The sequence below is a fragment of the Haliaeetus leucocephalus genome, unplaced genomic scaffold (genome assembly GCF_000737465.1).
Source record: "Haliaeetus leucocephalus isolate CR32 unplaced genomic scaffold, Haliaeetus_leucocephalus-4.0 Scaffold598, whole genome shotgun sequence".
NCBI lineage: Eukaryota > Metazoa > Chordata > Aves > Accipitriformes > Accipitridae > Haliaeetus > Haliaeetus leucocephalus.
Genome location: NW_010973034.1, coordinates 8,422 through 36,099, shown reverse-complemented (window position 1 = coordinate 36,099; position 27,678 = coordinate 8,422). Strand labels below are relative to the sequence as shown.

General features: G+C 42.4%; 1 protein-coding gene across 1 annotated transcript in view; it reads left to right on the top strand.

Annotated features, from left to right (window-relative positions):
* Positions 1-269: 269 nt before the first annotated feature.
* The window catches only part of RHOBTB3 (Rho-related BTB domain containing 3), a 29,651-nt gene continuing 2,242 nt past the window's right edge, over positions 270-27,678 (top strand). The window contains exons 1-11 of the mRNA XM_010578018.1: positions 270-277; positions 445-661; positions 8,991-9,183; positions 12,247-12,398; positions 14,288-14,399; positions 15,214-15,582; positions 17,665-17,777; positions 19,445-19,556; positions 21,719-21,892; positions 23,073-23,239; positions 24,124-24,220. Coding sequence (XP_010576320.1) covers positions 270-277; positions 445-661; positions 8,991-9,183; positions 12,247-12,398; positions 14,288-14,399; positions 15,214-15,582; positions 17,665-17,777; positions 19,445-19,556; positions 21,719-21,892; positions 23,073-23,239; positions 24,124-24,220 — 1,714 coding nt within the window. The remainder of the gene's footprint in view (positions 278-444; positions 662-8,990; positions 9,184-12,246; positions 12,399-14,287; positions 14,400-15,213; positions 15,583-17,664; positions 17,778-19,444; positions 19,557-21,718; positions 21,893-23,072; positions 23,240-24,123; positions 24,221-27,678) is intronic.

Genomic DNA, 27,678 nt, shown 5'->3' with positions numbered 1-27,678 from the left:
CGCTGCCGCCGCTGCTGCCGCTGCATCCGCTGCTGCTGCATCCGCTGGTGCAGCTGTGGGGCGCAGCTGGGGTCCATCCCCCGGCGCCGCCGTCCCCCATTCATCCCGCCCGGCGGCGGGCGAGGGAATGCGGCAAGGGCCCCGGGGGGGGCCGCTGAGCGTGGGCGCCGACGAATACAAATCCGAAGCCGGCTGGGGATTTGTAATGCAAGCGGCGTTTCCCGGTTTCTTTTCCGCTTTGCGCTCGTTCTGCTGTTGGATTTGAGATCATGTATGTGTTTCGCTGTTGATTACAGGGGGGTGTTAAAATCTAGGGAGGGAAGAGGATTCAGAGGGATTAATATGTTAGGTTTGATTTAAGGGGATTTTTATTTTTTTTTTTTCCGCTTAGCCCTGCCCTTCATCTTTGTTAACACAGCTTTGTCTTTATTATTTTTATTTTAGGTCGGTTAATATTGTAGCCTTCGGGAATGAAAGAGACAGCTTTTCTGAGGACAATCAGCAGCCAAGCCTGATCTGGAGCTATCTCAGGAGGAGTGCTCTCGTTTCCCGGATTGACAGCAGTTTGTCTGCCAGTCACGTTGGAAACCCAGTTTTTACCGAATATCAAGCCTGCGTGTTTGGAAATGTCAGGCTGGTGGTACATGACTGTCCTGTCTGGGTAAGAGATTCGTCTCAATTTTTTTAACCACACTTAACAGCGTAAGTGGTTTTCATCAAATGAAAATGTATCCTAATTTTAAAATTACTCTTATAATTGTGGGCGTTTGTTCATATTTTAATTACTGCTAACAGTAAAAGCATATAAAATGTAACCAGGCAAATGCTGCAAAGTCTCCGAGGGGCTACAAAAAGTTTCTCATTAACAAGTCACTGCCCACCTCTTCTGTAGGAAGGTGATATTTTCAACCGTGCTGTTTAATGAAAACTTTATTGACGGTAATCCAGAGGTAAAAAAGAACCCCTTTTTCATGACTCTGCATCATAAGCACTCTCCAAATATTTATCAACAATAAAACAAAGCGTACATATTTTTTTCTGTAAAAATGAAAAGGCAGTCAGTTTTCCAGCTTTGAAAAGTGAAAGATTATAATATTTTATATCTTGCAAAATACAGTATATGGAGAATCATTTTACTTCTGTTATAATGAATAATCACATCTTAACATGATTTCCTTTATTTGAAGGTGAATACAAATGATTTTGACACTCTTCCAAGTTGTCAGCACTTTTGTTAGTAAGTGAGACAACTTAGTTATGAGTATGAGCAGATCAATGATTATGTAAGAAATGATACTGATAATCTAAATTAAAACATACTTAATGACTACTTAGTAGCCTTAAAAAAAATTAAGATTAGCAGCTTTTAGAAATTAAAACAATAATCAGTTTCAGCTCTATAATTCTACCCTTAGGTTGATTTTTGAAGTCTTGTAAGGGAAATCTTTTGGGGGATCTGCGGGAACCCTAACACTTCCAGAAGTACATGACCAGAAGTTTGTAATCTTAAAACTAAATGATCCAGTTTAGCTTCCTTCTGTTCTCTACTTCTCACACTATTTTTGTCAGCTGCACTTACACACACCAGTTCCAATGGACTGGGGGATCCTGTTTTAAATTGCTGAAGCTGCATGTGACCTGCACGTGCAGTTTGCTGGTGTCATTGGAGCGCAGCAATGAGTAAAAACTCCTGAGTATAAATTAAGGCTGTAGGACTTCAAAGGATGTTTCAGAGGATTGGAGGTTGGTAGGGGAGGTGGGAAGGCAAGCAGGGATATCTGGAGAAGGGCAGAAGAAAGGACCGAGACTGGAGATGGAGTTCATGGTTTTTTATGCTCTTTTATCTGCATTTGCTTTTCTAGAAAACAAGGCTCTTCAGATCTGTAAACCATATTACTTTTGCCCTTGAAAAGCTAGCTTTTGATTGTCTGGGACATTATGTTTCTGAGGCCTCTTGCCTTTTGCTTTCTCAGTTAGAGACAGGAGATTTATTACTGGGAATGATGAGGAACAACCACCATTCTTTGCTTAGTAGAAGACATCTCAGATAGCTGGACTGGACTCTGCAGGAGGTTATTTGTTCTGAGTGAAGGTGTATCCTTGGTGGGGTTAGGCAGAACAGGATTGTTTTCCACAGTCTGGAAGCTTGAGGTTTACTAGGTCACAGTAGTCCTTCCAGGAGTGTTCCTCTGGTAGCCTGGGGAAATGATACAGGACAATTAAAAATGTTGATTGATGTTGCCTCAAGTCGTATTCTTCATGGAAAAGAATTCTTGTTGCACGTTACTGAAACATAGAGGTGGTGGTATGGTGGGCCTTGCGTTATTTCCACCTCTATTGTCTGAGTATAATGTAAAGGTGAATTTGCATTTTACCTGAGATTTGTATCTCATCTAGATTATATCCATATGATTAAGACAAGCCAGTATTAGACATAAACTTGGCAACTGAGTACCCTAGTAGCTGTGAGTCTCCAAACTCAGGGGTGCCCAACTGCTCGATGTCCTTTACAGCTGTCAGTCTGGAAAAGCAACGTGAATGCAAGTTCACCAAGTAGAGCTCCCAGCGCATGGGGGGACCCTTTTGTGAGATGGCCAGATTGTGGTACAGGGTGAGTTTGCTCATGTTTTGATTTGCTGCTGCATGTGTCTTTGTCAGCCCAGGACAGTGCTCAACTTTTTGAGTCTACAGGAGGAATCAACAGCTCAACCATCTTTGGTTGAACTCTTCCTGATGGTATTATGGTATTGGGCATCTTACCATGTACTATATGTCTCTTTGAAAGTGCTGCAGCAAGGTTTTCCAGCAGCTGCCAAGGCACTTATGTACTGATGGGTTGGAGAAACATGAAGGGCCTGGACCCTGTGGTCAACACTGCCACGGTGGCATTGTCCTGGTGGGCACGTGGTTGGTGAAACGGCAGCAGTAGTGCAGCAAGAGTGTGGTATTTTATAAACTGAGGGTGACCAAAACTGCAGAGCTAGGAAGCAAAGCTTCTTGGGCATGATTACCCAAGGCAATGCCCATCACATATCACAGACAGACATGAGGGAATGGTGTTTCCAACCTGCAGTGGGACCACTGTTTTCACACAGTGGCCCCGTAAATATTTTATTTGCCTGTGCGGGTGCTATATTCTTTGATATTGCTTGGCTTAGAAGATTTCAAGGCTAAATTCATGTCTGCCAACATGTAAAACAGTGGCAGCATGTTGGAGAAGCATCTCTTTCCTGTGGCAGTTGCAGTGTGTAGGATGGAAGTGCTGACTTTGGGGAGGAGGTTACTGCCATGCAGGTGACACAGGGTTGTAGAGAGAGTGGTGGAACATACTTTTCAAAATCTGGGGGCAAAATGTCACTGTTTCCAAAACTGCACCGATCTCTGTGTGTCAATCACTGAGTATATCACAATGGCCCACTGTGTCCTGCGCTGCTTTTGCAAAGCTGCATGCCGATATCTCCCACATGCAGGGCACAGATGCACAAGTGGGCTGACATCCTTGTGATTCATGTGGCTGGAAAACATTTTGATAAAAAATGCAGACCCAGGATGAGAGGAGATAAAAAGAACTAGGGAAAATGTATAAAGGTGCTAACATCCATGCTGAATATTGTGATTTTAATAGCTCATCACTTGCTAATGCATGCTTGAGTTGTGCTCTCATAAAACGTGTTGAACTAGCATTTCCCAGTTTTTTTAATTCTTTGTGGGGTAAACCTCAGTATGAGACACAGTAACTTACAAGGAGTAATTTGCAAGATGAATTTTAAGATTCGCTTTGGAAAAGGTTGCTTTATTTAGCACTCTATGTAGGATTTGACAGTCTTCAGGACTGAGTTGCCATTTTATTGGTTTGCATGTAGTTTGCAACTTTAGTCACTTTACACTGAATTTTGTTATGCTTTTGCATAAGTACAAGTAAAAACTGCAGAAAAAGTGCAGGCAAAATTTGTAATATCTGATGGCAAGTGAATCTTAGATTTTGTTAATTACTTTTAGTAATCCAGTCATATTACTGCTTCAGTACAAAACTGTAGCTTGCAACTTTTTATTTTTTAGTATGTCATCCTTTCTCATATTTAAGCTTGGCTGTCTGAAGTTGACAGTTTACAACAAGTGATCGTATCCTAGTAAATTATTTTCCCTACTGTGTTCTTTAGTTTTGCTTTTTACAAATATTATTAAATTACTTTATCAGAGGACAACACAGGAAGGACAATGCTAGCCTTCATTAATTTTGTTTCTGGGTCAGCTGAAAGCTGTTTTGGAAAGCCTTGAGTGAAAAACAAAAGTGGCATTCCAGGGTTGTGGTCTGAATTCCCTCAATTTCTGAAGAAGATACTTCCTTCTATGTTGCATGTTACTTAGCTAAGTTCAGGGTTCTAGGAAGTTATGGAGAGTACGCACGCAAAATTTGTTCTGCTGTGGACCTGGCTGATGAGAAATTGCAGAGAAATCTTGAAAAAATGGGGAAGGCTCTGGTACATGGTGTGGAAAGCGTCGCTGGAAGGAAGGCTCTGTTAATGGAGAATAGGTCTGTAAATGCATCCTAAAGAGAGATGAACTTTCCAATATTCCCAATGCAGCTCTCTTGGATCCTGGGGCAATCCCAGGGGAATGAATGGTCCTCGGGGGTGGCTGGGCTCTCTTGTCCCCCCAAAGAGCATTTGCTATTGCTGCTGCTCCAGATCAAGGGCTGGGCTAGGTAGACTTGGGGACGTTTATGAGAAGGTTTTAGAAAGAGTGTGGGCATTGCAAGGACACAGTGTGTTTCATTGCCGTACCATAAAGGCATTCATAAATTATGTTTAACAAAGCAAGTATTGTCCTCTCAAGGGGTCATGTGATTTTGTAGGGAAATCAGGCCTTCATTGCCTCTGAAGGCTTTATTTTCAACATTAATGCTTGAGAAGTATGATTTACTAATGGGAAGCATATATTATGAGATGCTTATAATGGAGACACACAAGGACAAAATGAAGCTTTTTTCTAATAAGTCCTGAGAGGAGAAGCAACAGGAATATTATTGTAATTAATAAGGTCATATTATAATAATCTTAGCTATGCAGTTATTTTTCTTTTTGTCAATGGCTGTCTTGGGAAATGACAAGAGCAGGAAGCATGATGAGGAGTAGCTGCTACATAAATTTCATAGATGGAGCCTGGAGTGAACATTATTCCTGAATCTGAACTGTTGCTCTTCATCTAAAGAAATTCCTTCTGTCATTTTTGCATGAAAGCTTCCCTAGAAGTGACAATCAAGGAGGCTCCAGATGCTCTGTCCCAGTGATGCTTTGGGCAAATAACCCTTCGTTGTCAGAGATCTTTTTGGAGGATTTTCCCAGCACAGAGCAGCAATCTGAGCAGTCTATGCTAGGCTTGATGCAAATTGAAAACAATTGCAACAAGACCTCTGGAAACTTGTTTTTCTCCTCTGTGTTTTTAAACATAACATCCATCTTCACGAATGGGCTTTTGGGGGTGTTAAATATGTGAGGGCATAGGGAAACTGCACAGCAGTAACAGAAATTGGGTGTCATGGGATGTTGGGTTGGTACATTCTGCATTTTTCACTTCTTGATGTACCCAGGACTGGCCCTTACCCCAGGAAAGTGGGGTCCATCCCCACCAAAACTTCATAAACTTTGGTAAAATCCATCTTGATGGGGTTAACAGAGACACACAGTGGTGGCACAGGGCAGTGGTGGAAAGCACAGACCTCCACAAACCTGCTGCAAGGTGCAGCCACACACACCTGGGAAGCTGTTACAGCCTGTACCACCTTTCCATAGGATTTCTTTCCTGTAATAGTTAAACAAAGAGGTGTATTTGCACACCTGTGCAGCTGTTTTCAGTAAGGATTTTGCTAGTTTTCCCCACACCTGCAGAGATGGAAATATGGCAAGTTGGGCTAAGTACAAAAAGGGTAGGGGAATCATACGAGCTTGTTTTGTTTTCCAAAATATAACTTTTTTTCTAAAGACCATTTTTTTCTTTAGGGGCCCCCCCCCCCCCCCGTATGTGTTTTTGCTGTATGATATTGACCCCTTAAGCTGCTTTTGTGTTACATGCATGAGCAAGCACACGCAGACAAACACAAGTCTACTACTTCAACATATTCTGTTGAGATTTCCATCAATGAGCAGAGCATTAGAGCTGCCCCTGGTTGAGATTAGGGCATGGAGGGTCTTCCAGACTGGTGTTTTACTGGATGATGCTCTAATTGGAGAGCCATGATGAAGGCTGGGGCCAGAGCAGAGCACGTGTCTGGATGTATATCAGATAACTGGTGTCCCGTCCTCTGCTGCTGGTGGGGCTGGTGTCAGGATGGAGCCACAGCTCCATGCATTTTGGTATCTAGAAGCCCTGTTAGGTTTATGCTGAAGCTAAAGCATGAGAGTCAAAGCTGGTTCTTCCCTTGGGCATAGCTCTGTTCATATTGACCAAAAACTTAGAAAACTTCACAAAATCGTTCTGTTTTGTAACATGAAATAGTGTCATAATGCACTGGAGATTTAGCTGTAAATTTTTAGCTGTAAAATGGAGGGAGCTACAAACCATATACAAACATACCACTACATATAAGAAATACATATTACATTCTGTAAGAAGATTGCTTAAAATTTTTTTATTATTAATGCTTAAAGTTGTGTTGGAGTTCTTTTGCATTTGTGCAACTGTGCTCCGGACCTTGCTGGTGATACTGCTGGTTATCACTGACCTCGGAGATGGGCATGTACAAACTGGCCTGAGCTTGAAGACAGGCAGCTAGAAGGAAATTGCAAAGGAACAGGCATGCTTTCTGTCTGCCAGCATAGAACAACTAAATATTCTATGTTATTTTTTGGTTTGTATTGCATTTTTCCCTTAGACCTTTGTCATGTTAAATGTATACAACAACTCTACTAAAAATTCTCTGTTGAGATCTTCATCAGCTAAAATGTATTAAAGCTGTCCCTTGAAAATTCTCAGTTTTTGCCTGACTATGTGATCAAATTCTGCAAATGTCCATCTAGCTGGCTGTCTCAAAGCAATGTAGCAGGTAGTCTTACTGCTATAGGTGCTAAACGTGTGTTTATGTGATAACTTTATATTCTTAACACAGCCAAAATTATTCTGTTAAATGCTGGTGGAGATTTTTCCTTAGCCTGGGATTATAATAGTCTCTAACTGAGCTGACTGAAAAAACAAATATGAAGAGCAGTGCTCTTAAAGCTCGTCAACATGGTGAATCAAACAATATCTATTCATGATAACTTGTTAACTGTCATTTTCTTATTACAGAACAAGAACATCTATTAAAGAAATTAATGGGAATGCCTATTATACTTTAAGTTCATTTCCTGACTTATTTTTGTTAAAGACAACACCTAAATTGGGTATGATGTGCACTGACAGTCTAGGCAAATATTTGCTGACTGATACACTTCTGTCAAGTTCGTGCTACCTCTTGTACTTAAGAGTATTGCAGCTACCTCACCGTAGGTTTGAAACAATGACTCTTTGAAGTGATCAAAAATAATTATATTGACAATGCAAGCCACTTGTTGATATCAATAATCTTTTATGTATTTCTCTGGTTCCCATCTGTAATGCTCTTATTTCTGTGACCTGTTCTTCAAAATCAAACTGACCATCCCGAACCCAAACTTTGGGTCCCTTTTGGCACTTCTTCTGTGCTCACTCTTTCACATCTTCTTTATTTCGTGATTGCTTGTTTCCATTTTCTCCTCAAGATCCCAAGTTCTTCTATGCTTTGCCTCATGTTGTACAGGACTGTTATAGAATCGTAGAATGGTTTGGGTTGGAAGGGACCTTTATAGACCATCTAGTCCAACACCCTGCCATGGACAGGGGCATCTTTCATTAGATCGGGCTGCTCAGAGCCCCATCCAACCTGGCCTTGAACATTTCCAGGGATGGGGCATCCACAGTTTCCCTGAGCAACCTGTTTCAATGTCACACCACCCTCATTAAAAAAAAAAAAAAAAAAAAAGTCTTCCTTATATCCAGTCTAAACCTACCCTCTTTCAGTTGAAAACCATTGCCCCTTGTCCTGTCACTACAGGCCCTGGTAAGAAGTCTCTCTCCATCTTTCTTATGAGCCCTCTTTAAGTATTGAATGGCCACAATAAGGTCTGTCTGTTCCAAGATGTTGTGGTATTTTAGTTTTGTGAGTTGATTTTCAGTTCCAGATTTTCATCAAGAATTTTCAATTGAGCATATGTACAAAGCCGTGGCTTTCATTGGCATTTCTAAGCCACCTTCAGGTAAGACAGAAATTGTGAAACTATAGATCTCATGACAAATATACAAGTATTATCTGTATGTTACAGGGGATATAGCACAGTGTAAATTAACAGGATACAAAATCATTTTAGAGTGTAAGACTTACACTTACAGCGCAGAACAATGACAAATTGAATATGAAGTCAAGAAAGTTTAGTTATGTGATTAAAGGCCTTGTCCTGAAGATATTAACACTTCTTAAAGCTACATGAAAGCTCTTGTGAAGCAGATAAAAATCACACCCAACTGCTGAAACTTGTATTTAAAGGTTCATAGGTACACAGCATAGTTCTCTGTAACCGTCTCCCTAAAATGTTGTGATAAATAATGGCTTTGTATGAATTGCTGCAAACCTCTACCACTGAAGCTGCTTTTATTTCCTTAATGAAAACATTTGAAAGTTAAGTAATTAAACCAGTAAAGTTTCTTCCTGCAAAGTATATTCCTAGATAAACCCTATTTTTTCTTCCTGAAGAATTCCTGAATTCATAAAAGAGATTTATTGTGTACTACAATGAACAACTTGTTCTCCAGACAAGGAAATTACAAAGCATGAATTCTGGTCTTTGTTGCACGTCTTCAAATAAGAGATTAACTTATCAGTTAAAAATACTTTTGTAAGGTTTTGCATTAAGACTGTTGAATATTTCACCTTTTCCTTTATAGACAGGAAATCTTTGATCAGTGTTTTTTCTGTTTAGGATATATTTGACAGTGACTGGTACACATCTCGCAGTCTCATTGGAGGAGCTGATATTATTGTGATTAAATACTCTGTCAATGACAAGACTTCATTCCAAGAACTAAAGGACGGTTATGTACCAATGATAAAAAAGGCCTCAAACCACTGCTCAGTTCCAGTGATAATTTCTGCTATTGGTGCACGAAAAACTGGTATGTATCCAGTCTCCTGTAGTAATAGTTAAAATCTCACTTGGAAGTTAGATATGCTGTAATTTCAGTATAAGCTGATTGTTTTTCCAAGTTGCTAACAGAAACAATTAGTCTGTCAGGATGATGGTAATATGTGCATGTATTATGGCTCTGTAGACTGGTGTATTGGCAAGAGCATTATGCTTAATTAACCCTGGCGATGAAAGGCATCCTATCCTGCTTTGACCTCTGCAACGACTCTTCTTGTGGAGCCATCACACACAGGGATTAAATCTAGTGCTTTGGATTAAGCAGCGTGCATCTGAGTGTATGAAATGAATCTTACGGTTACCAGTTCTCTCTGGTCATGTCTCAGGTATAAAATATCTCTAGTGTACGAGATTAAAACTAAGTCCATCAGCTTGCAGCCACTGGCAAAGGGGTGGGAAATTCTCTGGCATCCTGTCATAAGAACAGAGTCACCAGCCCTTTGGGTACCACAAAGTGCCACATGCTGCTGCGTCAACGGCGCTGACCTGTCACGGCAGGGTAGCTATGGTATAGCAGTGGTATAGCTTATGTGTTCCCATAACACCCTGTCCAGGCTGATCAGTAGTCCGCTGTGAGAGCAATGCAAATTGATTTTGCACTGAATGTTTAGCTACCACAAAGTTGTTGTTGCTGTCTAATCAATAGCAAAATCGAAGTCTCATGAGTGTGGAAGGACCGAGTGGACTTAAAAGTGTCCAGCAGCTGACGAGGGCAATGCTGGTGAGAACATGTTCACTGTTTGGGTAGACGTTAGCAACTCCTCTCTGTTTACATCAGGGAAATAAAGTTCCGAAATACCACAGACACCGATAGAACAAACATACAAACTTTGTTCTGTGTTTCCAAATGTTTTGCATTTTGCTTTTGTTGATTTTCATATGGTCTTTTTAGTTGTGCGGCCTGATTTTTAGTTTTGGGTTTTTTTTTTTCTAAATCAATGAATGCAAAACTTGAGCCTGTGAGTCATCTTTTAGTTTGAGTTTGACTAAAACAAGTGTTTCTGAGCATCTGTCCTGCTATGAGTAAGGGACACGATGGATGTAGATGTAGACGTTTATTTTATAATGTACAAAAAAAATTACACTATATGAAGTATGTCTTTAGTGGCTGTAATGCTCAGTTTTGCCAGGGTCTACATAGATATCTTTTTGCTCAGTGATTGAGAAAAGACTGTTAAAGAACTCTGTAACAATTAAATCTTTATTTTCTTCCCTCTAGTAATTCACTGATAATGATCAAATGTTTTTAAGCTCTGATTTATACAGGGATAATAAATCTGCCATTCTATAGGCAAGGTCTTGCTAATATTTGTCTTCCCCAACACCTTTTCTTACACTTTTTGTTTAAGCACACTATACCATCAGTCTGAGTGACTCCACTACTGGGACTTTTCTTTTCCACTTTTTTTTTTTTTCTGTCTTCCTCCCTAAATAATGTGACCGTGGGAGAAGTCAGGCTCTCCAGCCGCAGTTTCACTTTGGGACCAGCTGGAGCAGACTGCTGTGCACACACAGAACCCTTTTGTTTCTAGGAGGTATTTGTGAACACAGCAGTTTGCTCATACAAATTACTAAGATCTTAATCCTCTGTAGTAGCAAGTGGTGCTGCCAAAAGAAATAAAAGAAAAGCTGTGTTATTACATATTATCCATAGGTCTGAGCAGAGGAAATTAATGTAGAGCATGCACGGCACATTTGGAAACACATCCATGGCCGGCAACTTCTTCCTGGCATTAAGCAAAGTTGAGCCAAGGTCGCTAACAGATTTTTAGCAGTTAACTGGTGTGGTGACCGATTCCTGCCTCCCTTCTCCTTGCAAACGTTGCTGACACAAAACCACGAGCACCTTGCCACCGCGGGCAAGACAGAGAGCTGCACCACTCTTTGATGGAAGCCCGCCTGTGGTTTGTGGTTTGCTTTCGCATCACAGCTGCAAGTAATTGCGCGGAGGTAAAGCTTCTCTCCGAGAGCTGACCTGAGGACAGAGCCAGCTGAGGATCTCACTGACGTGGTGACGTCCTCCCGGCCAGGGACGCTCGACTGGATGACATTGCCAGTCGCCTCCATTGTAACCATGAGCGATATCTGTATTATCATCGCTCTTATCAACACGGAGTTCATAACGGCTTTTATCCACCATTATTTGAATGGAGTTAGATCTGGCAGATCTAAGGTAGGAAGCATTAGCGAGTATTTAGATGCTTAATAAAGTATACATACGTTAGTAATCCTGATGTTTGGCTGGTTTAACTCTCTCCCTACTGGAGCTCAATGGGTACGGTTCTTTTGTCTCCCATTTGCAAACATTATCCTGTGGACATTGGTCTGGCATTGTACAGGGACCCGCTTTAAAAACCAGATGGGTGGAAGTAAGGCAGCCAGGGAGGGATCTGGGCACTGTTGTGACCCAGACCTGCCCGACAGCCTCAACCTTTACCGATGCATAACCCCTCAGGGCAGTCGGGTTATGACAATTGGCATAATCTTAAAAACACCTATTTTGGCTTAAAAAAATTTTTTGTAAAATATGTGTAATTGAATCATATTCCGCAGTATGTACATGCCAGTAACAGCTGGGACAACAGTGGAAATTTTTCCCTTCCATTATAGTGCGTGCTTCTTGCATGGACAAGCCACAATAATTAAACGAGTTTAATGGTGACATTAATGAATGGTAACACCTGCAGGCTAGTACAACACCTGTGTGTATCAGGATACTGAGGCAGGCCCTAAGCCAAAACTGACTTCTGGAAGTCCTGCTTGACTTTTCCACCTTTGCAAAACTGAATGTAAATTAACGCTGATGAAATGTAAACTGAGTTTTGTATAGCAGCTAATATTTTGAACCGATTAATAAGAAGTTGGGGGTTTTTGAAATAATTATAGATTTTTTTATTATAAAATGACTATGTTTCCATTTCCCTTTTTGTTCTTTTCTAAATAATAAATCTTTACAATTATTTAGGAAGCTAAATATTCTGGATTATTTGACAAAAATGTTTTGGGTTTTTTTTTGCATGACTTTTTACCCCAGGAGTGTCTTGCACCTGCCCCCTGTGCACTTCGGACAGGAGGAGCTGTGTCACCACCTCCGAGGGAGTTCAGCTTGCCAAGGAACTGGGAGCCACTTACCTCGAACTGCACGCTCTTAATGACTTCTACGTACAGAAGTACTTTGGAGGAGTGGTGAGTGAGAAACCCCTGGGTTGAAAGCAGGGCGGCACACATGGGAGGTGCATGACCGATGTCAGGGCTTCGGAGAGCGAGCAGAGGCACACCATGAGCCCTCCCACCAATGCTAGATTTAGGTTAGATATTATGAAGAAAATCTTTATGATGAGGGTGGTGAGGCACAGGAACAGGTTGCCCAGAGAGGTTGTGGATGCCCCATCCCTGGCAGTGTTCAAGGCCAGGATGGATGGGGCTTGGAGCAACCTGGTCTGGTGGAAGGGGTCCCTGCCCATCGCAGGGGGGTTGGAACCAGATGATCTGTAAAATCCCTTCCAACCCAAACCATTCTACGATTCCGTGATTCTATGATTCTAGCTAAATTGGCAGTACTGAGGTTGCTCCAGTTTTAGCTACCTTCTAGGAAGTTTTAGGAAAGTCACAGTACACACTGCAAGAATTCCCCCCCACCCCTCCATTCCTGTCCTTTTATCTTGCTGGGATGGGATAACCAAACCCCAGCTGGACAAGTCACTTGACAATGCCATTCCACTTTGAAGATGAGTCCTGTTTTGAGCAGGTGCCCTGGTTGGGTGACCTCCACAGGTCCCTTCCAAGCTGAATCATTCCATAATGTTCTGATATTTTTAATTTTAATTGCTCAAACTCTCACAGCTGTTCTACTTGTAAAAGGAGATGGGTGAGATTGTTGAATTGCCTGGTTTTTAGCATATTGTTGCGGTCGCTCGGTTTGCAGTCGTGGTGCAATTTGCAATCCTGAGCAGAGCCTGGGGTCAGCTGCACCGAAGCTGAACAAGGCAGAAGCTGAGAAGCTTGTTAAAATGTCCTACTTTTAATAAGCTTATCCTCTTTCCACTCTCCTGAAGACAAGGAAGCCTGCTGAGCAGTTTCTAAATACAGTCTTTCAGATGTATTTTTCTTCTCCACAAAATTATTTCACACTGGTATTTCATTTTCAGTTTTACGAGGTGTTTTAAGCTCAGTCTTCTTTTGAATCTTTTGGTAACTTTCCCAGTGGCATTTGTTCTTGAACAAAAACATGCAGTTCTTTCAGGAGAGTAATTGCACATAGTCTGTACTGTTGTTGTCCCTGGTGTGTAAGTACAGTGTGTTCCCCTGGGATTTGATAGTAACTTGGAATATCTGGCACAACAGTTAGCCAGTTTCTATTGGATCCCTTCATTCCTAATTAAAACCGAGGAAGGCATACAACATCTGTCCAGCCGGAACATTTTTCTAGTTTTTAGAAAACACTATATGGGCTACAGTAATACCTTGGGTGATGAAAGTGTTTAAGACACGCATTAATTCGAACTAAACCACCCTTTGTGCCTCTTCATTCCTGTAAAAGGGATAATTTCCCCTCACGTACTTTTTCATTGCAGTGATGATGCTTTTAGTCTGTCCCAGTGAGACAAACCTTGCCCACAAAGATCAGCCCGTAGTATGACTTTTTCAGAGGACATGGTAACATTGCGTGGTGATGGTGGTAGTCAGTTGCAAGCTGAAGAGCTTGTATGTGGTTCTGTTACTTCTGTCACTTGCACTTCATCATTATCCACCAAGTCTTATTCTTCTCTGTAATTCTATAATTGGTCATCCATGGAAGGTGGTAAATCGGATATCTTTGTACCTGTCATTTCTGGGAAGATTAAATACGAGAGAATTAACAGCCATAATTTGCATAAATAGCCTTTTAAATTGTGCTAATTCCAACTACATTTGGTCCCTGCTCCTGGTAAAGGGGTGCTGGGACTCTCCTGGGTGACTGTTCATAGTGGCAGTAGCCTCAGTCCTGCATACAGCACCTGCTCGTTCTCCTTAGTTTGATGTCTAGGTTGTTCTTAAATAACTAGGGTTTTTTAAAAATACATTTCGTGTTTTAGCTGGAATATTTTATGATCCAAACTTTGAATCAGAAGTCATCAGAAAAAATGAAGAAAAGGAAAAAGACGCAGAAGTGCCATCGAGTTCAACCACCTCAGCTTGAACAGCCAGGTGCTTGCTGATGTTTGGTCTCTAGTATCGCTCGTTATGTGTGTCATGTTCTTTGCACAATTAACATTTTGTAATCATTACGGTGAGCTGTGCTATCTATCATCAGCTATTCTGGTTATGTTGCTCTAGTGTCATCATCTTTTAGTGATGCTTTAATTAATTTGGGGGGAATTGTGAAGCAATATGTAACATTGCAATGGACTTCTAATTTATTTCAGACAAAAATAATAGGAGTGGTTTTCTGGTGCATGAAATAGTGCAAAAGTAAATTAATAAAAGCATTACATAAAAGCTTTATAGAGAAATTACAAAAGGAAGTCGTTACATCATTCTTTATTATTCTACAATATCATCGAGTAATATTTTTATTTGCTGCAAACAAAACAAAGGAGATGTGTATGCCCCTGCATATGATTTCTAAGCATCTGATGCATTCATTCAGCGATGTAATTACTGATAAGTAGTTACCTCTAAATACATAGCTGTCTCCTCTCACACGTACCAGAAATTCACTCAGATCCCTTAGGTTTGGGATTCACAGGCCAGGTTTCTTTCAAACCTAAGTGCCTGCAGAGGTTTCGTAAAAGGATGGACGCTTTTTACTAAACTAAGTATTTCTTATATTATTTTACTATACTAGGTGTTTCCATTTTTAGAGTATTTTACTAAACATATTCAAATGGCATATAAGAAATTTTCTTGTTGAATACTTCTTTCAAAAATTGTCCTTCATTTGATCAGCTTTCTGGGAATAGCGTTGTCCCGCGCTTAATCCTTGCTTCAGTTCTACAGCCCGGCTCGTTGCCTTCCACAGAAAAAATGCCGATCTTAAAGGGCGAAGCCTCGCACTACGACGCGGACCTGCACAACCTGCTCTGCTGCTGCCAGTGCGCGGACGTGGCGTTCTACCCCGAAGACCTCAGCACGGTGGTGGAGGCTCACAAGATCATCCTCTGCTCCGTCAGCCACCTCTTCATGCTGCTCTTCGAGGTGAAGACCCCCGCCGACATCCGCGACGCCTCCATCGTGCGGACGGCGCGGAGCCTCTTCGCCGTGGAGGCGGGGGACCCCTCACCCCCAGCCCCCCGTGGCATCCCACCCTGCGTCCCGCCGGTGAGGGTGGTGGTGAAGGACTCTGTCTTCTGCTCTTGTCTCCCAGACATCCTCCACTTCATTTATTCAGGTACCCTCCCCGGGAACGGGTCCGGCTACTCATTTCTCGTACAGCTGATGTCTCCTGAAAAAAGCCCTTCGCCTAGATTTAGTAAAAATTAAATTAGTTGTCATTCCAGATCTAGCGAACCTAAATCAAGCACCATATTTTACTGAACAAAGTCCATAAGCTAACGCCAATGATATTCAAATGTTTGCCAAAAAAATCTAGAGTTTGAGACGGTTTCAGATCCCAGGCTTTTGAAATACTTAAAATTGTTGCATGTTCTAAACACATGGACGAGAGCTCGGGGTTACTTAAGAAAACTCAAGTGATTTCTCTTCTGGATGTGTTGCTGCTGAAGAGAAAACAGTGATAACTGGCTGGAGTGCAGGGGGCTCTGATTTACTGCATGAGTTTTGCTACCAGTTCGGTACAGGCAGGGACCACACCTGCCTAATCCCAGCTGTCATTAAAACAGCACTGACACTTTAACTTTTCAAATGTTGCTTAAGAATCCTTAGGTGACAGAGAACTATTTTTTTTTCTGGAAGTACCTGATACCTGTTTGTTCTTTATAAAATATTTTGCAAGCTGTCAGCACATAAGAATATATATTTGATATTTGTTGAGAGAATTAGTAGGCTTTTTAATGATGCATTCTGATTTTAACTGTAACTTTAAAAAAAGCCCCAAATAATTATAATGTTAGAGCTGCATCTATAAAGAAGCTTAGCCAATACCCGTAGAGTGATACCTGCCTGATGTATGAAAAGGATTTCTGCCTTAGTAGCTGAGACGTGAATACTGGCTTGTGAAGACACAAGGGAGACACTTTCAGTTAGAGTTTGTACATTGAAAACATCCCTTTCAGTTCTTTCCAAACCAGTCTAAAACATAAAGAACAGATGCAGAAGTTTTTTAGTGTGAATGGATTTATTTTTATTTTTTTTTTATTTATTAGTGACATGAATAGGGGATTAAGCCTGGAATTTCAGCAGCATCTGAGCGCAGCGTCTTCATCTGTTACCATTTACAACTTTGTGTCTGCTGCCTTTTGTGCACTAATTTTACTTTTTAATTTTGTCTGTGACAACCAAAGAGGTGGGAAACTTTGTACGGTTTTAGGTGAAACTCTGCTGTAAGTCACAGCTTCCAACCTGAAGGCCACTGCCAAAAGTCATCGCACCGTTTGGTGCCTCTGAGAGGTGACGAGGACTTTTGAAGACACTTGAGGCACAGGCTAAGAGATAAGATCATGAGGCGGTATCGTTGTTTTCAGCTTTTCAGGACTATGACGTTATCCCCACAGGGTTATAAACACCATCCATATTGTGAACATAGGAGCTGATAGAGCTGAAGACGCTGTTTCAGCTTTATCTGCAGCAGAGTGCCTTCAGGGCTACGCTGACTTGTGCTTTACCTTGAGCTTTATCTGCCCCTGACTCCCCCTTGCTGCATGGCCCTGGGGATCAGAGCTGAAAGTTGTTACCAAAAAAGCCCCATGGTGTCTTTGACACTTACTCCAGTGAAGTGTATGAAGATAAACTATGTTTGTTTTAACGCTGGCCAACAGTTTTCATTTTTTCCAAGGAAGCTATTGAGAGATCTGAGAGACTATCATGGCTTTGACTCTGTACACAAGAAAAAAAGAAATTCTACTGCAAACCTTGTGCTGTTTTTAGTTACCAGTACTCAGAATATAATTGTGCATGAAGCTTTTCTGGTTCAGACACCTACAAAGCAATGCAACCAGCAGTATGAGCAGAAGCTAAAAAACTTCCACAAATATTGAAACATTCAGGATTATTTTTTTTCTGCTTATCTACCTGCAATATGTAATGATTGAACTGGGAGGAATTCAGAAGTTAATTTTGAAAGCAAGAGAGATGCCCAAGTCTTTGTATTCTTGTAAAAGTACCATGGAAGTTTGATTGTCCAAGAATTGTATCTCGCCCTTCCTAAGCACAAAGCACAAAGATCTGGCTGATTTATGCACCAAAAAAAAATTGTTTCTGCAGGATCTGTTTGGCATTGATATCGTCTTTTCTCTGCCTGCTAAGTCCTGTGCCTTGTTGATTTATAATCCAACTTTACCTGCTCTTGTGGCAGGTGCTTTCCAGTGGGAACGATTAGAAGAGGATATAAAAAAGAAGTTGAAGGATCCAGAAAAAACTGAACATGTGCTTGAGAAAGTTAAATGTATCCTGAAAACTCCAGGGAAGGTACATCTAACTCTCTTGGGGTAACTCTTAGTATTAGTTACTTAAGTTCTTGGGAAATTGTTTTGTAGACAAGGTTTCCTTGTCAGTCTTTGTTTTAAAACTCACTTTGTCTTACACAGCTTTTATTGCTTTATCAGTGGGTTGTTCACAGGCATTTACAAAACACAAAAACAGAGATACTGATGTAATGTGCAGAATTAGTGTAATGGATAAAAAGCACACAAGTAGGTATCCGAAAAGGATTAGTCATATTCACAGCTTTGCACATTGTCTAACAATATGATTATGTGTTGCTAATTCTCATGTAATAGAGGCTGCCCAGGAGAGCTTTGCTTTCCTGAATATGTGCCAAAAGTTATGCTTCTGCAGTAGATCAGGAGAGGTGGTTTCTTTTATAAATGTTGTGGTGCGGAAATCTGTCTGTAACTCGATATATTTAATTCAGCAGATGACTTCACAATAAAATGTAATTTATGTCACATTATTATGCTAATAAAATGTTACGGTATAGAATTAGTTTTAACAGCCTTTTGCTACCCAGTAAATCTTATACATTCCCTGATACTATAGAACTTGCACAAAGTGTTTCTGTCAATTTAAATGGGAAATAATCTTGGACTGTCTTGAGATAATGTAATATAAAGATTAAAAACTTACTTAGCAGTTTTAAGCTTCTGATCTCTCGGTTGTAGCCTTGCCAGTCCTGAGTGTCAGAGCTGAAATATTCATAGGGTTGGACTTACAAAGTCCCAAAAGCTTTTAAGATAATAAGCCTGATTTGTTGTTGTTGTTTCTTTGGGGTTTTTTTTGTTTTTTTTAAATGCCTTTGGGGTACTTTTATTTCATACTTAAAAGTTTTTCTTCAAAGTCATAGAAATGAATTGTCATTTTTCCTGATAAAATTAAAAATTAATTACTAAATTAGATAAGATTTTAACCATAAATTCAACCTTATCTGAATTTCACTTACCACAATCTAGCAATATGATGTTGATGTTGTTCCTTTTAGTAGCTTGAGATTCCACTTTTAAAGTAAAAAAAACAAAATTGAAAACTAACTGGAAGTACTAGTTTTTGGAGGGTCTTGACACTAACATGCCCAGATTATTGTAAGAGAAGTCTGTGCTTCAGCCTGTAAGCTCCCTCTGCCTCTGTGGAGGCAATATCATGGCAATATCAAGAAACGGACAACTTTTAGCTGCCTTGCATCTGTATGCAGCATTGTGCCAGGGGATGGATCTGTGTCCATCAGTGCTCCCCCCAGAGCCCTCAAACTTTGTGTTACTGCAGCCTTGGGCCTCAACAGGGCATTTATGAAAAGGTGTGGAGTCCAGAAAATCTGTGATGCAGTCAAACTTGCCCAGAGGTGCTGGATGTGGGAGTTTTGTCACAGGTCGGAGAGTACCAAGGCAAGAGCTGGGGTGTGACTGTAGGAGACAGAGATGCCTTGGAGCATTGCTGCACTGTGGGAAATAGGAAAATAAACAATAAAGGTGACTGCAGAGGATTGCATGTGCGAGAGGCATGGCTGAATAGCATTAGCAAAAGAACATAAAGTAGACAGCAGAAGAATGTTGTTTAGTTTCCCTGCATAAATGATGTCTTGTAATCTTTTATTCTGTGGGCAACTGTACATGACAGTGTTCTATTAATAATTTATTTTGCAGGTAAGCACTGTAAAGGACTGCAGATCTCACCAGATAAAACGGCTGTATAATACTTCTCTCAGGCTGTTCTTTAATACGCCTGTCCTAGCTGATGTCATCTTCAAAATACAAGGTAGGGTACCCCTGCTCCTGTTGACATACTCACCACTGCACCTCCAGCAATTATCCTCTCTGCAGGAGAGTGGGAAATGGAGGTGACTGTATTTTCTGTTGTGTCACAACTAGGAAAATGTATATGCTTTGCTATCACCGTGGAAAGCAGTTTTAGCTTAGAACTAACGCTTGTCCTTATGGATGCTTTACAGCAGTGTCCACTGTCATAACCCGACTGCCCTGAGGGGTTATGCATCGGTAAAGGTTGAGGCTGTCGGGCAGGTCTGGGTCACAACAGTGCCCAGATCCCTCCCTGGCTGCCTTACTTCCACCCATCTGGTTTTTAAAGCGGGTCCCTGTACAATGCCAGACCAATGTCCACAGGATAATGTTTGCAAATGGGAGACAAAAGAACCGTACCCATTGAGCTCCAGTAGGGAGAGAGTTAAACCAGCCAAACATCAGGATTACTAACGTATGTATACTTTATTAAGCATCTAAATACTTGCTAATGCTTCCTACCTTAGATCTGCCAGATCTAACTCCATTCAAATAATGGTGGATAAAAGCCGTTATGAACTCCGTGTTGATAAGAGCGATGATAATACAGATATCGCTCATGGTTACAATGGAGGCGACTGGCAATGTCATCCAGTCGAGCGTCCCTGGCCGGGAGGACGTCACCACGTCAGTGAGATCCTCAGCTGGCTCTGTCCTCAGGTCAGCTCTCGGAGAGAAGCTTTACCTCCGCGCAATTACTTGCAGCTGTGATGCGAAAGCAAACCACAAACCACAGGCGGGCTTCCATCAGAGTGGTGCAGCTCTCTGTCTTGCCCGCGGTGGCAAGGTGCTCGTGGTTTTGTGTCAGCAACGTTTGCAAGGAGAAGGGGGGTTCGGTCACCACATCCACTCTCAACGTGGTTTATCTGGGCTAAGCCTGTACGGATGCCATCTGCCTGCCATGGCAGGCTTTGTGCCTCTCTGATTCACGCGCATCCCTCACAGGATTAGCAAAACAAAGGAAAGGCTCCTGCAGTGGCATAGCACCAAAGTAGCAAGGCTAAACCAGGGACTGCATCACAGGGGATGGTGATTTTATTTTAAAACCTATTTATCTCACTCATGTTCTCACCTCCACAAGCACTGGGACATATCCGAGGGCTCTTCCCAGCATCAGACCTCGGAGAGGCATGGACTCTGGTGGCCACAGCTATGCTCGTTGCCCTCAGGGGAAAGACCAGAGATGCTGGTTATTGTCCCTCTCAGGCTGGTGCTGGCTGTGGATGTGCCTTTCTCTGCCCTCCAGAAGGTGACAGGGGCTGACGTCCTGCTCCTGTGCCACCTTAGGCTTTATTCACTGCCCTTCTTCCCCCAGTGTGGACATCCCTAGAAATGGACGTAGATGTGCTGGGGTTTTGATGACCTGCTAATCTAGGTGCCATCAACATCTGCTGGGTTTTACCGCCCTTCTAGATGCTCCCGTACTGATCTTCATGTTTCTGTCACAGGTCTCTGCAACTTCTCTATGATAGGTGACTCCTTATGAAAGCAACCTTCAACCTTGCGGGTGCCTAGGTTAGATGTCCCTATTGCTTAACCTGACAAGTGTGAAAAGAAATATCTAAATTATTGTGGGGACTTTTCTTTTAAAAAGTCTCTTGAGATGATGGTAATTACCAACTCCTCTTTGTGGCCAGGATTAAAAAGATATGAGGGAGCAGAGGCTGACTTGTCTGTTAAAGACATACAGAAACCATCATCTGTTCCCATCTTGTCTGCAGAGAATGTGCTTGGGTACACCAACATAGCTGCAGTGTCAAAGGTGATTTTTTCTGGAAAATAAATATATCCACCCTTAAAAATAAAGATACAAGGGGGAAAAAAAGTGTTGCATGCTTTTGTGAGAATAAGGATGAGATGGTTTTTAAATGCTAATGATTTTCTCCATCTGTCCACACCCACCCTTCATGCAGAAATGTTTTTTTAGGACTAGACAATTGTTTAATTATTTTCAGCTCTAAGTCTCGGAGTGTGCTATTAGTTATCTGTTGGATAGTATTACTTTTAAACACTTCAGTCATGTTCAGTGAAGTGGAGGCCTTCTAAGAAAATATGAGCTTTAAAATCAAGATCTCTCTGGGTATGTAAAATCATCATTGATTTTTATCTCGTGTCCTGCAGGTGCAACTGTACCAGCCCACAGAGCAGTTCTGGTAGCTCGCTGTGAGGTAATGGCAGCTATGTTTAATGGTAATTATCTAGAAGCAAATAGTGTTCTGGTTCCAGTGTATGGGGTTTCCAAAGACACTTTCCTCTCCTTTCTAGAGTACCTTTATACCGACTCCTGCTGCCCAGGTAAGAAAATTTTAAAATACACGTGTTTCTGTTACTCATTTTTCTGCAGTGGGGCATTGATAGGGAGTAAAGTAGCAGCATTTATTTCATTGAAAAATGCCAGTCTTGTAATGTAGAACGTCTCAAGAAAGAGAACTAGTTCATATTGTGCAATAAAGAAAGAAATCACTCTTATTCAAGTAAATTCAACAGCAGGCAGAACAAATACCACTAATAAAGCTGTATTTGTTTTGTGCTGACACAGCAAGACTCAAAAAACTGTGGAACTGCATTTCTGGTCCATTACAATGTTTGGAGTTTTTGCTCTACATCACAGTAATACTGCTTTCTAATCTTAATTCTGGGGTTTATTTCAAAATTGTCATTTTGTTGAGCATATATTTTGCTAAGTTTAATACAAGCAAGGTTAAATTGCAGGAATATCTTATTTGTATATGTGAATGCCTTATTTGTATGTAAAACCAGAATAAAAGTATGTCAACTGGCGTATTTGGCAAGAAAAATTGAGCTAGAGTATTTGTTGTGTCTTAACCTTTGTCTTTTTTAGTGGGAAGAAAATCTACACGCTAAATAAGAAATAGGGTTTAAATACGGATAACTTTCCTTTGATATAATGAAAGAATGATGTTGTGATATGTATTTTTGCTTCTGTTTTCTTTTCAAATAATTCTACCTCATTCTTAGGTTTTACATATGTTTCTCTTTTTCAGTCCGCCTAACTTTTCCTTGCCCATCAGTTTATATATGCAAGCACCATACCATATTTTTTTTCAAAAATAGAGTTGCTCCATCTTCTTTTTGGCCTTTTTGCTGTATTTTCTTGTACATGTATTGCAGATGTTCTTTTTTGAAAGGAAAGCTAGATCCTCTTATTAGTCATCACTTACTTTAAATAGACCAGCAGCACTTGACTTGCCATCTTCAAGATGCGGGATTTTGATAACAATTTATGACACTTTCCTCCTAAAAAGTACTAACTTCTCTTTTCCTGTTAAGTAGTTTATCAGCAAAAAGTGAGCAATGTATCAAAGTTATGATGATAGTGATGAAAAGGAAATAAGGTGATCAACAGCGGTTTGAGTTTGTGTCCACTGTTTAAAAGGTGACTGGGTGAAAAGTGGCTTTGATCATCTTGTCAAAAAGGCAAATTACATGTAACTTATGTTTTCTTGTTTTTCAGCCAGTATTCTGCAAGCTATGTCTCTCTTGATCTGTGCAGAGATGTACCAAGTAATGAGACTCCAGCATATTTGTGAGCTTTACATTATCACGCAGCTGCAGAGCATGCCTAGCCGCGAACTGGCATCCACAAGTCTCAGTATTGTTAGCTTGCTCAAAAAAGCCAAGGTACGCGTTGTGTGTAGCAACTAAGAATATACATGTCGACTCTGATTAGTGGGGTTGGTTTCGCTGATAAGACTTTTACTGCCTTAATGATTTCCCTGCCCAAGGACAAACACCGATCCACAATCTGTTGATGAGGGCTATCTAGCGGCACAAGGCTGGCTAAAATACGGCCTTCAGCCTTTTATTGCAGAATGCGCTGCCGAACGATGATCTCTGCGAATTCCTTCGTCATGGACACGTTGCGGCAGTTCAGCTTAATTGCAGCTTCTGCCAGAAAAGATGTGTTTCAGGCAAGTGAAGAAGCACTACTTGCCCTTTCACTCAAAAAGAAATTGTATGACACGCAAGTGGCAGAGGAGATCTAACCTGATAGAATATTGAGGGAAATACATACGAAGCAGGAAAAGAAAAGGCTAGTGGCTGACGAGAGAGAGAAAGAGAGACAGTAAAGAGAGATTTGGAAAAAAGAAGAGGAAAATAAAACCTGAATCGTTTACAAGTCTCAGGCAGGATATTGTCTTGAACAAACAGGATTTCGTGGCGAGAGACAACAAAACCAGCGTGCCATGCTCCTTACCTTCCTTTTTCTCCAATTCTGCTTCTCTGCAGAAGACAAAAATTTCCAAGATTCATGACCAAAGGAGGACCAGGGGTTAGGTCACACCCCCGGGAGAGGGAGTTTTATCATTCGTTCTTCGGTCTCCGTCTGTTTACATGTTTCCATCTATGACTTTTCCTTCGTTACCTCCTGCAGTCAAAACTTTTTGTAGTAAACTGCTCTGTATGTTGACAGGGGAAATCTGAAATATTTTGACAAGCAAGGCGTAGCTGTCTTGTAGACACGATAGCATTAAGTGTTGTTTGTGTTTCCTTTCTTCTCGCAGTTTCACAATTCTGATTGCCTTTCGACTTGGCTGCTTCATTTCATTGCCACGAACTACCTCATCTTCAGTCAAAAGCCTGAATTTCAAGATCTTTCAGGTAACCTATCAATTACTTCTACAACAAGACATGTTTCTCAGTTCTGCTTAAATCCGAAGCGAGGTACTGGACAGTACTACTTCTGCACGAGAAGGCGATGGGGACTTCTTTAGGCCACACAGTCTAGTCCAGTCCAGAGTCTGTTTGAGCTGGGTGCTGCACCACCCTACCGTGGGACCAGCATGCGACACGTGAAGAGCAGCATAGCCCGCAACTGCATCCCCTTGTCTTTTGGTTCCTGTACCGATGGCCAGGTTCCCACCCACAACTGAAGCAACTGGGACAGTTTGGTCACCTTTCGTCAGCCCCTCCACCTGATGTATATAATTTTTGTTCAGTTTGTACGCTTGAATCGAGGTAATGAGTCACGTCCAATACCAGCTCTTCAAGGGCTGGGGTTTTCTTTGAAGAAAGTAGGAACCTTGCAGTACTCTCCAGCAGATGTCAAGAAATCAAATAACTAATGCCCATTCAAGTAAATAAACCCAGGTTCTTCCAGGGAACTGATATTTATTTTCCCAAACAGTACATCTGATTCCCGACATGTAACTGTAGAAAGTTTTCCTCGTTGCCTATGGGAGTTTTCACTGCCCTGATGATGGTGGTCCTGATGGGTGCATCTCTTTGACTCGTAGTTCATATTCAGACCATTGGTGTGGGGCCAGGGTATTCCAGAAGGGGATGTTTCGTATGAGCGAGCCAAAGCTCTGCTTGTCCAAAGTACGTTAAAGGTCTTCTTTGGCATTTGCAAGGCTCGTACGTGTATTTGTGATGACGGACAACTTTGTAATCATTATGAGCAAAGGAAGGAGAGCTCGGTCCTCCCTGCTTTCTTTGGACCTGGAATTTGTCTTCCAGTGGCTCATCTGCGCCTCTTCTGCACTGCCCATTTGGTATAGCCAGGACTGGATTAAACGTGGGAGAGCAGGGCACCCGTGCTGGCAGGTGTCACCCACCCACCCGTGGGTTCGGTCCACAGCGGACTTGCTTTGCTTCCCTTCCTGCTGGTTGAGGTGACAGGGTGTGTTTGAAAGCACTCTGTGGCATCTTCTCGCTACAGGGCTTCGGTCTCAACCACCCCGAGGTTCTTCTGAAGCTGCAGGAATCAGGTTGTCCCTTCTGTTTGGTGAAGGTGGGAGCTGCCTCTGGCTTCCCCTTGGTGAGGCAGGAGAGCAGAGAGACCCTTCTGACTTAGCGTCCCCGCAGGGCTCGATCTAGGCACATCTACTTACCCGTTTTCCAGTTCCCCAGTGGGTTATCGGTTTGGCAATCTAGCTTATTAATCGTTTCTTTTTCTGCTGTGGAAAGCAACAGTGATAGCACTTGTGTCTCCATGTTGCAGTTATCCTGATGGATAGCAGGCTCCATATGAGCCTGTCGTGAAACTTAGGCGGGGATGCTGCTGATAAGCATCGCTTATCAGCACCTGTCAGCGTGTGCTCTGACAGCACCCGAGTAACTCGGGGATGAGCTGTACAGTGTCACCACGCCAAATGTTTGCTCTGCCATCACCTGGAGTTTCCTCAGTGCTTTCACCACTCACGGAGCACCCAGGGCTGCTGCAGAGCAGTACTAAAGCTGTTGGCCGTCAGATGAGATTTCTGAAGTCTCCGGTGGGTGACTGATGCCAGGGTGGCTGTTTTGGAGCCAAGCTCATGGGGGCTCACTTGAAGGAAAAGGGTACCATGCCAGGGGACTGGTATCCTTTGAGATTTGGTGTCCACACGCCCACAGCCTGTCCTTTGCTTTTCTCCTTCCTCTGTGTCATAGAAAGATAGAGTGGTTTGAGTTGGAAGGGACCTTAAAGATCATCTCATTCCAACCCCCCTGCCATGGGCAGGGACACCTTCCACTAGACCAGGTTGCTCAAAGCCCCATTCAACCTGGTCTTGAACTCTTCCAGGGATGGGACATCCACAACCTCTCTGGGCAACCTGTTCCAGTGCTTCACCACCCTCACAGTGAAGAACTCCTTCCTTACATCTTATCTAAATCTACCCTCTTTTAGCTGAGAGCCATTATCCCTTGTCCTATCATTAAATGCCCTTGTAAAAACTCCCTCCCCATCTTTCTTGCAGGGCCCCTTTAGGTCCTGGGAGGCTGCTCTAAGGTCTCCCAGGAGCCTTCTCTTCTCCAGGCTGAACAACCCCAACTCTTTCAGCCTGTCTTCATAGGAGAGGTGCTCCAGCCCCCTTATCATCTTTGTGTCCCTCCTCTGGACTCAGTCCAACAGGTCCATGTCCTTCTTCTGTTGGGGGTCCCAGAGCTGACTGCAGTTCTGTAGGTGGGGTCTCACAAGAGCAGAGTAGAGGGGCAGAATCCCCTCCCTCCATGTGCTAGCCATGCTTCTTTTGATGTAGCCCAGGATACAGTTGGCTTTCTGGGCTACAAGCACACATTGCCGGGTCATGCCGATCTTCTAGTCAACTAACACCCCCAAGTCCTTCTCCACAGGGCTGTTCTCAATCTGTTCTCCACCCAGCCTGTGTTTGTGCTTGGGATTGTCCCAACCCATGTGCAGGACCTTGCACTTGGCCTTGTTGAACTTCATGAGGTTCGCACAGGCCCACCTCTCAAGCCTGTCAAGGTCCCTCTGGATGGCGTCCCTTCCCTCCAGTGTGTTGACTGCACCACACAGCTTGGTGTCATCAGCAAACTTGCTGAGGGTGCACTCAATCCCACTGTGCATGTCACTAGCAAAGATGTTAAACAGCGCTGGTCCCAATACTGACCCCTGTGGAACGTCACTTGTCACTGTTCTCCACAACTTTTTGAGTGTCATGATCCAGCCAATTCCTTACCCACTGAGTGGTCCATCTGTCACATCCATGTCTCTCCAATTTAGCAACAAGGATGTCTTGTGGGACACTGTCAAATGCAGTTTGCACAAGTCCAGGAGGATGACATCAGTTGCTCTTTCCTTATCCACCAGTGCTGTAACCCCATTGTACAAGGCCACCAAATTTGTCAGGCACCATTTGCCCTTAGTGGAGCCATGTTGGCTGTCACCAGTCACCTCCTCATTTTCCATGTGCCATAGCATAGTTTCCAGGAGGATCTGCTCCATGGTCTTGCCAGGCACAGAGGTGAGACTGACTGGCCTGTAGTTCCCCGGGTCTTCCTTTTTTCCCCTTTTCAAAAATGGGGGTTATGTTTCCCCCTTTCCAGTCAGTTGGAACTTCCCCAGACTGCCACAACTTCTCATATATGATGGATAGTGGCTTAGCCACTTCATCCACCAGTTGCCTCAGGACCCACAGATGCATTTCATCAGGCCCCATGGATTTGTGCACCTTCAGGTTCCTTAGATGGTCTTGAACCTGATCTTCTCCTACACTGGGCAGTTCTTCATTCTTCCAGTCCCTCCCTTTGCCTCCTGCGTATTGGGTGGTGTGGCTGGAGCACTTGCTGGTGAAGACTGAGGCAAAAAAGCCGATGATTACCTCAGCCTTCTCCAT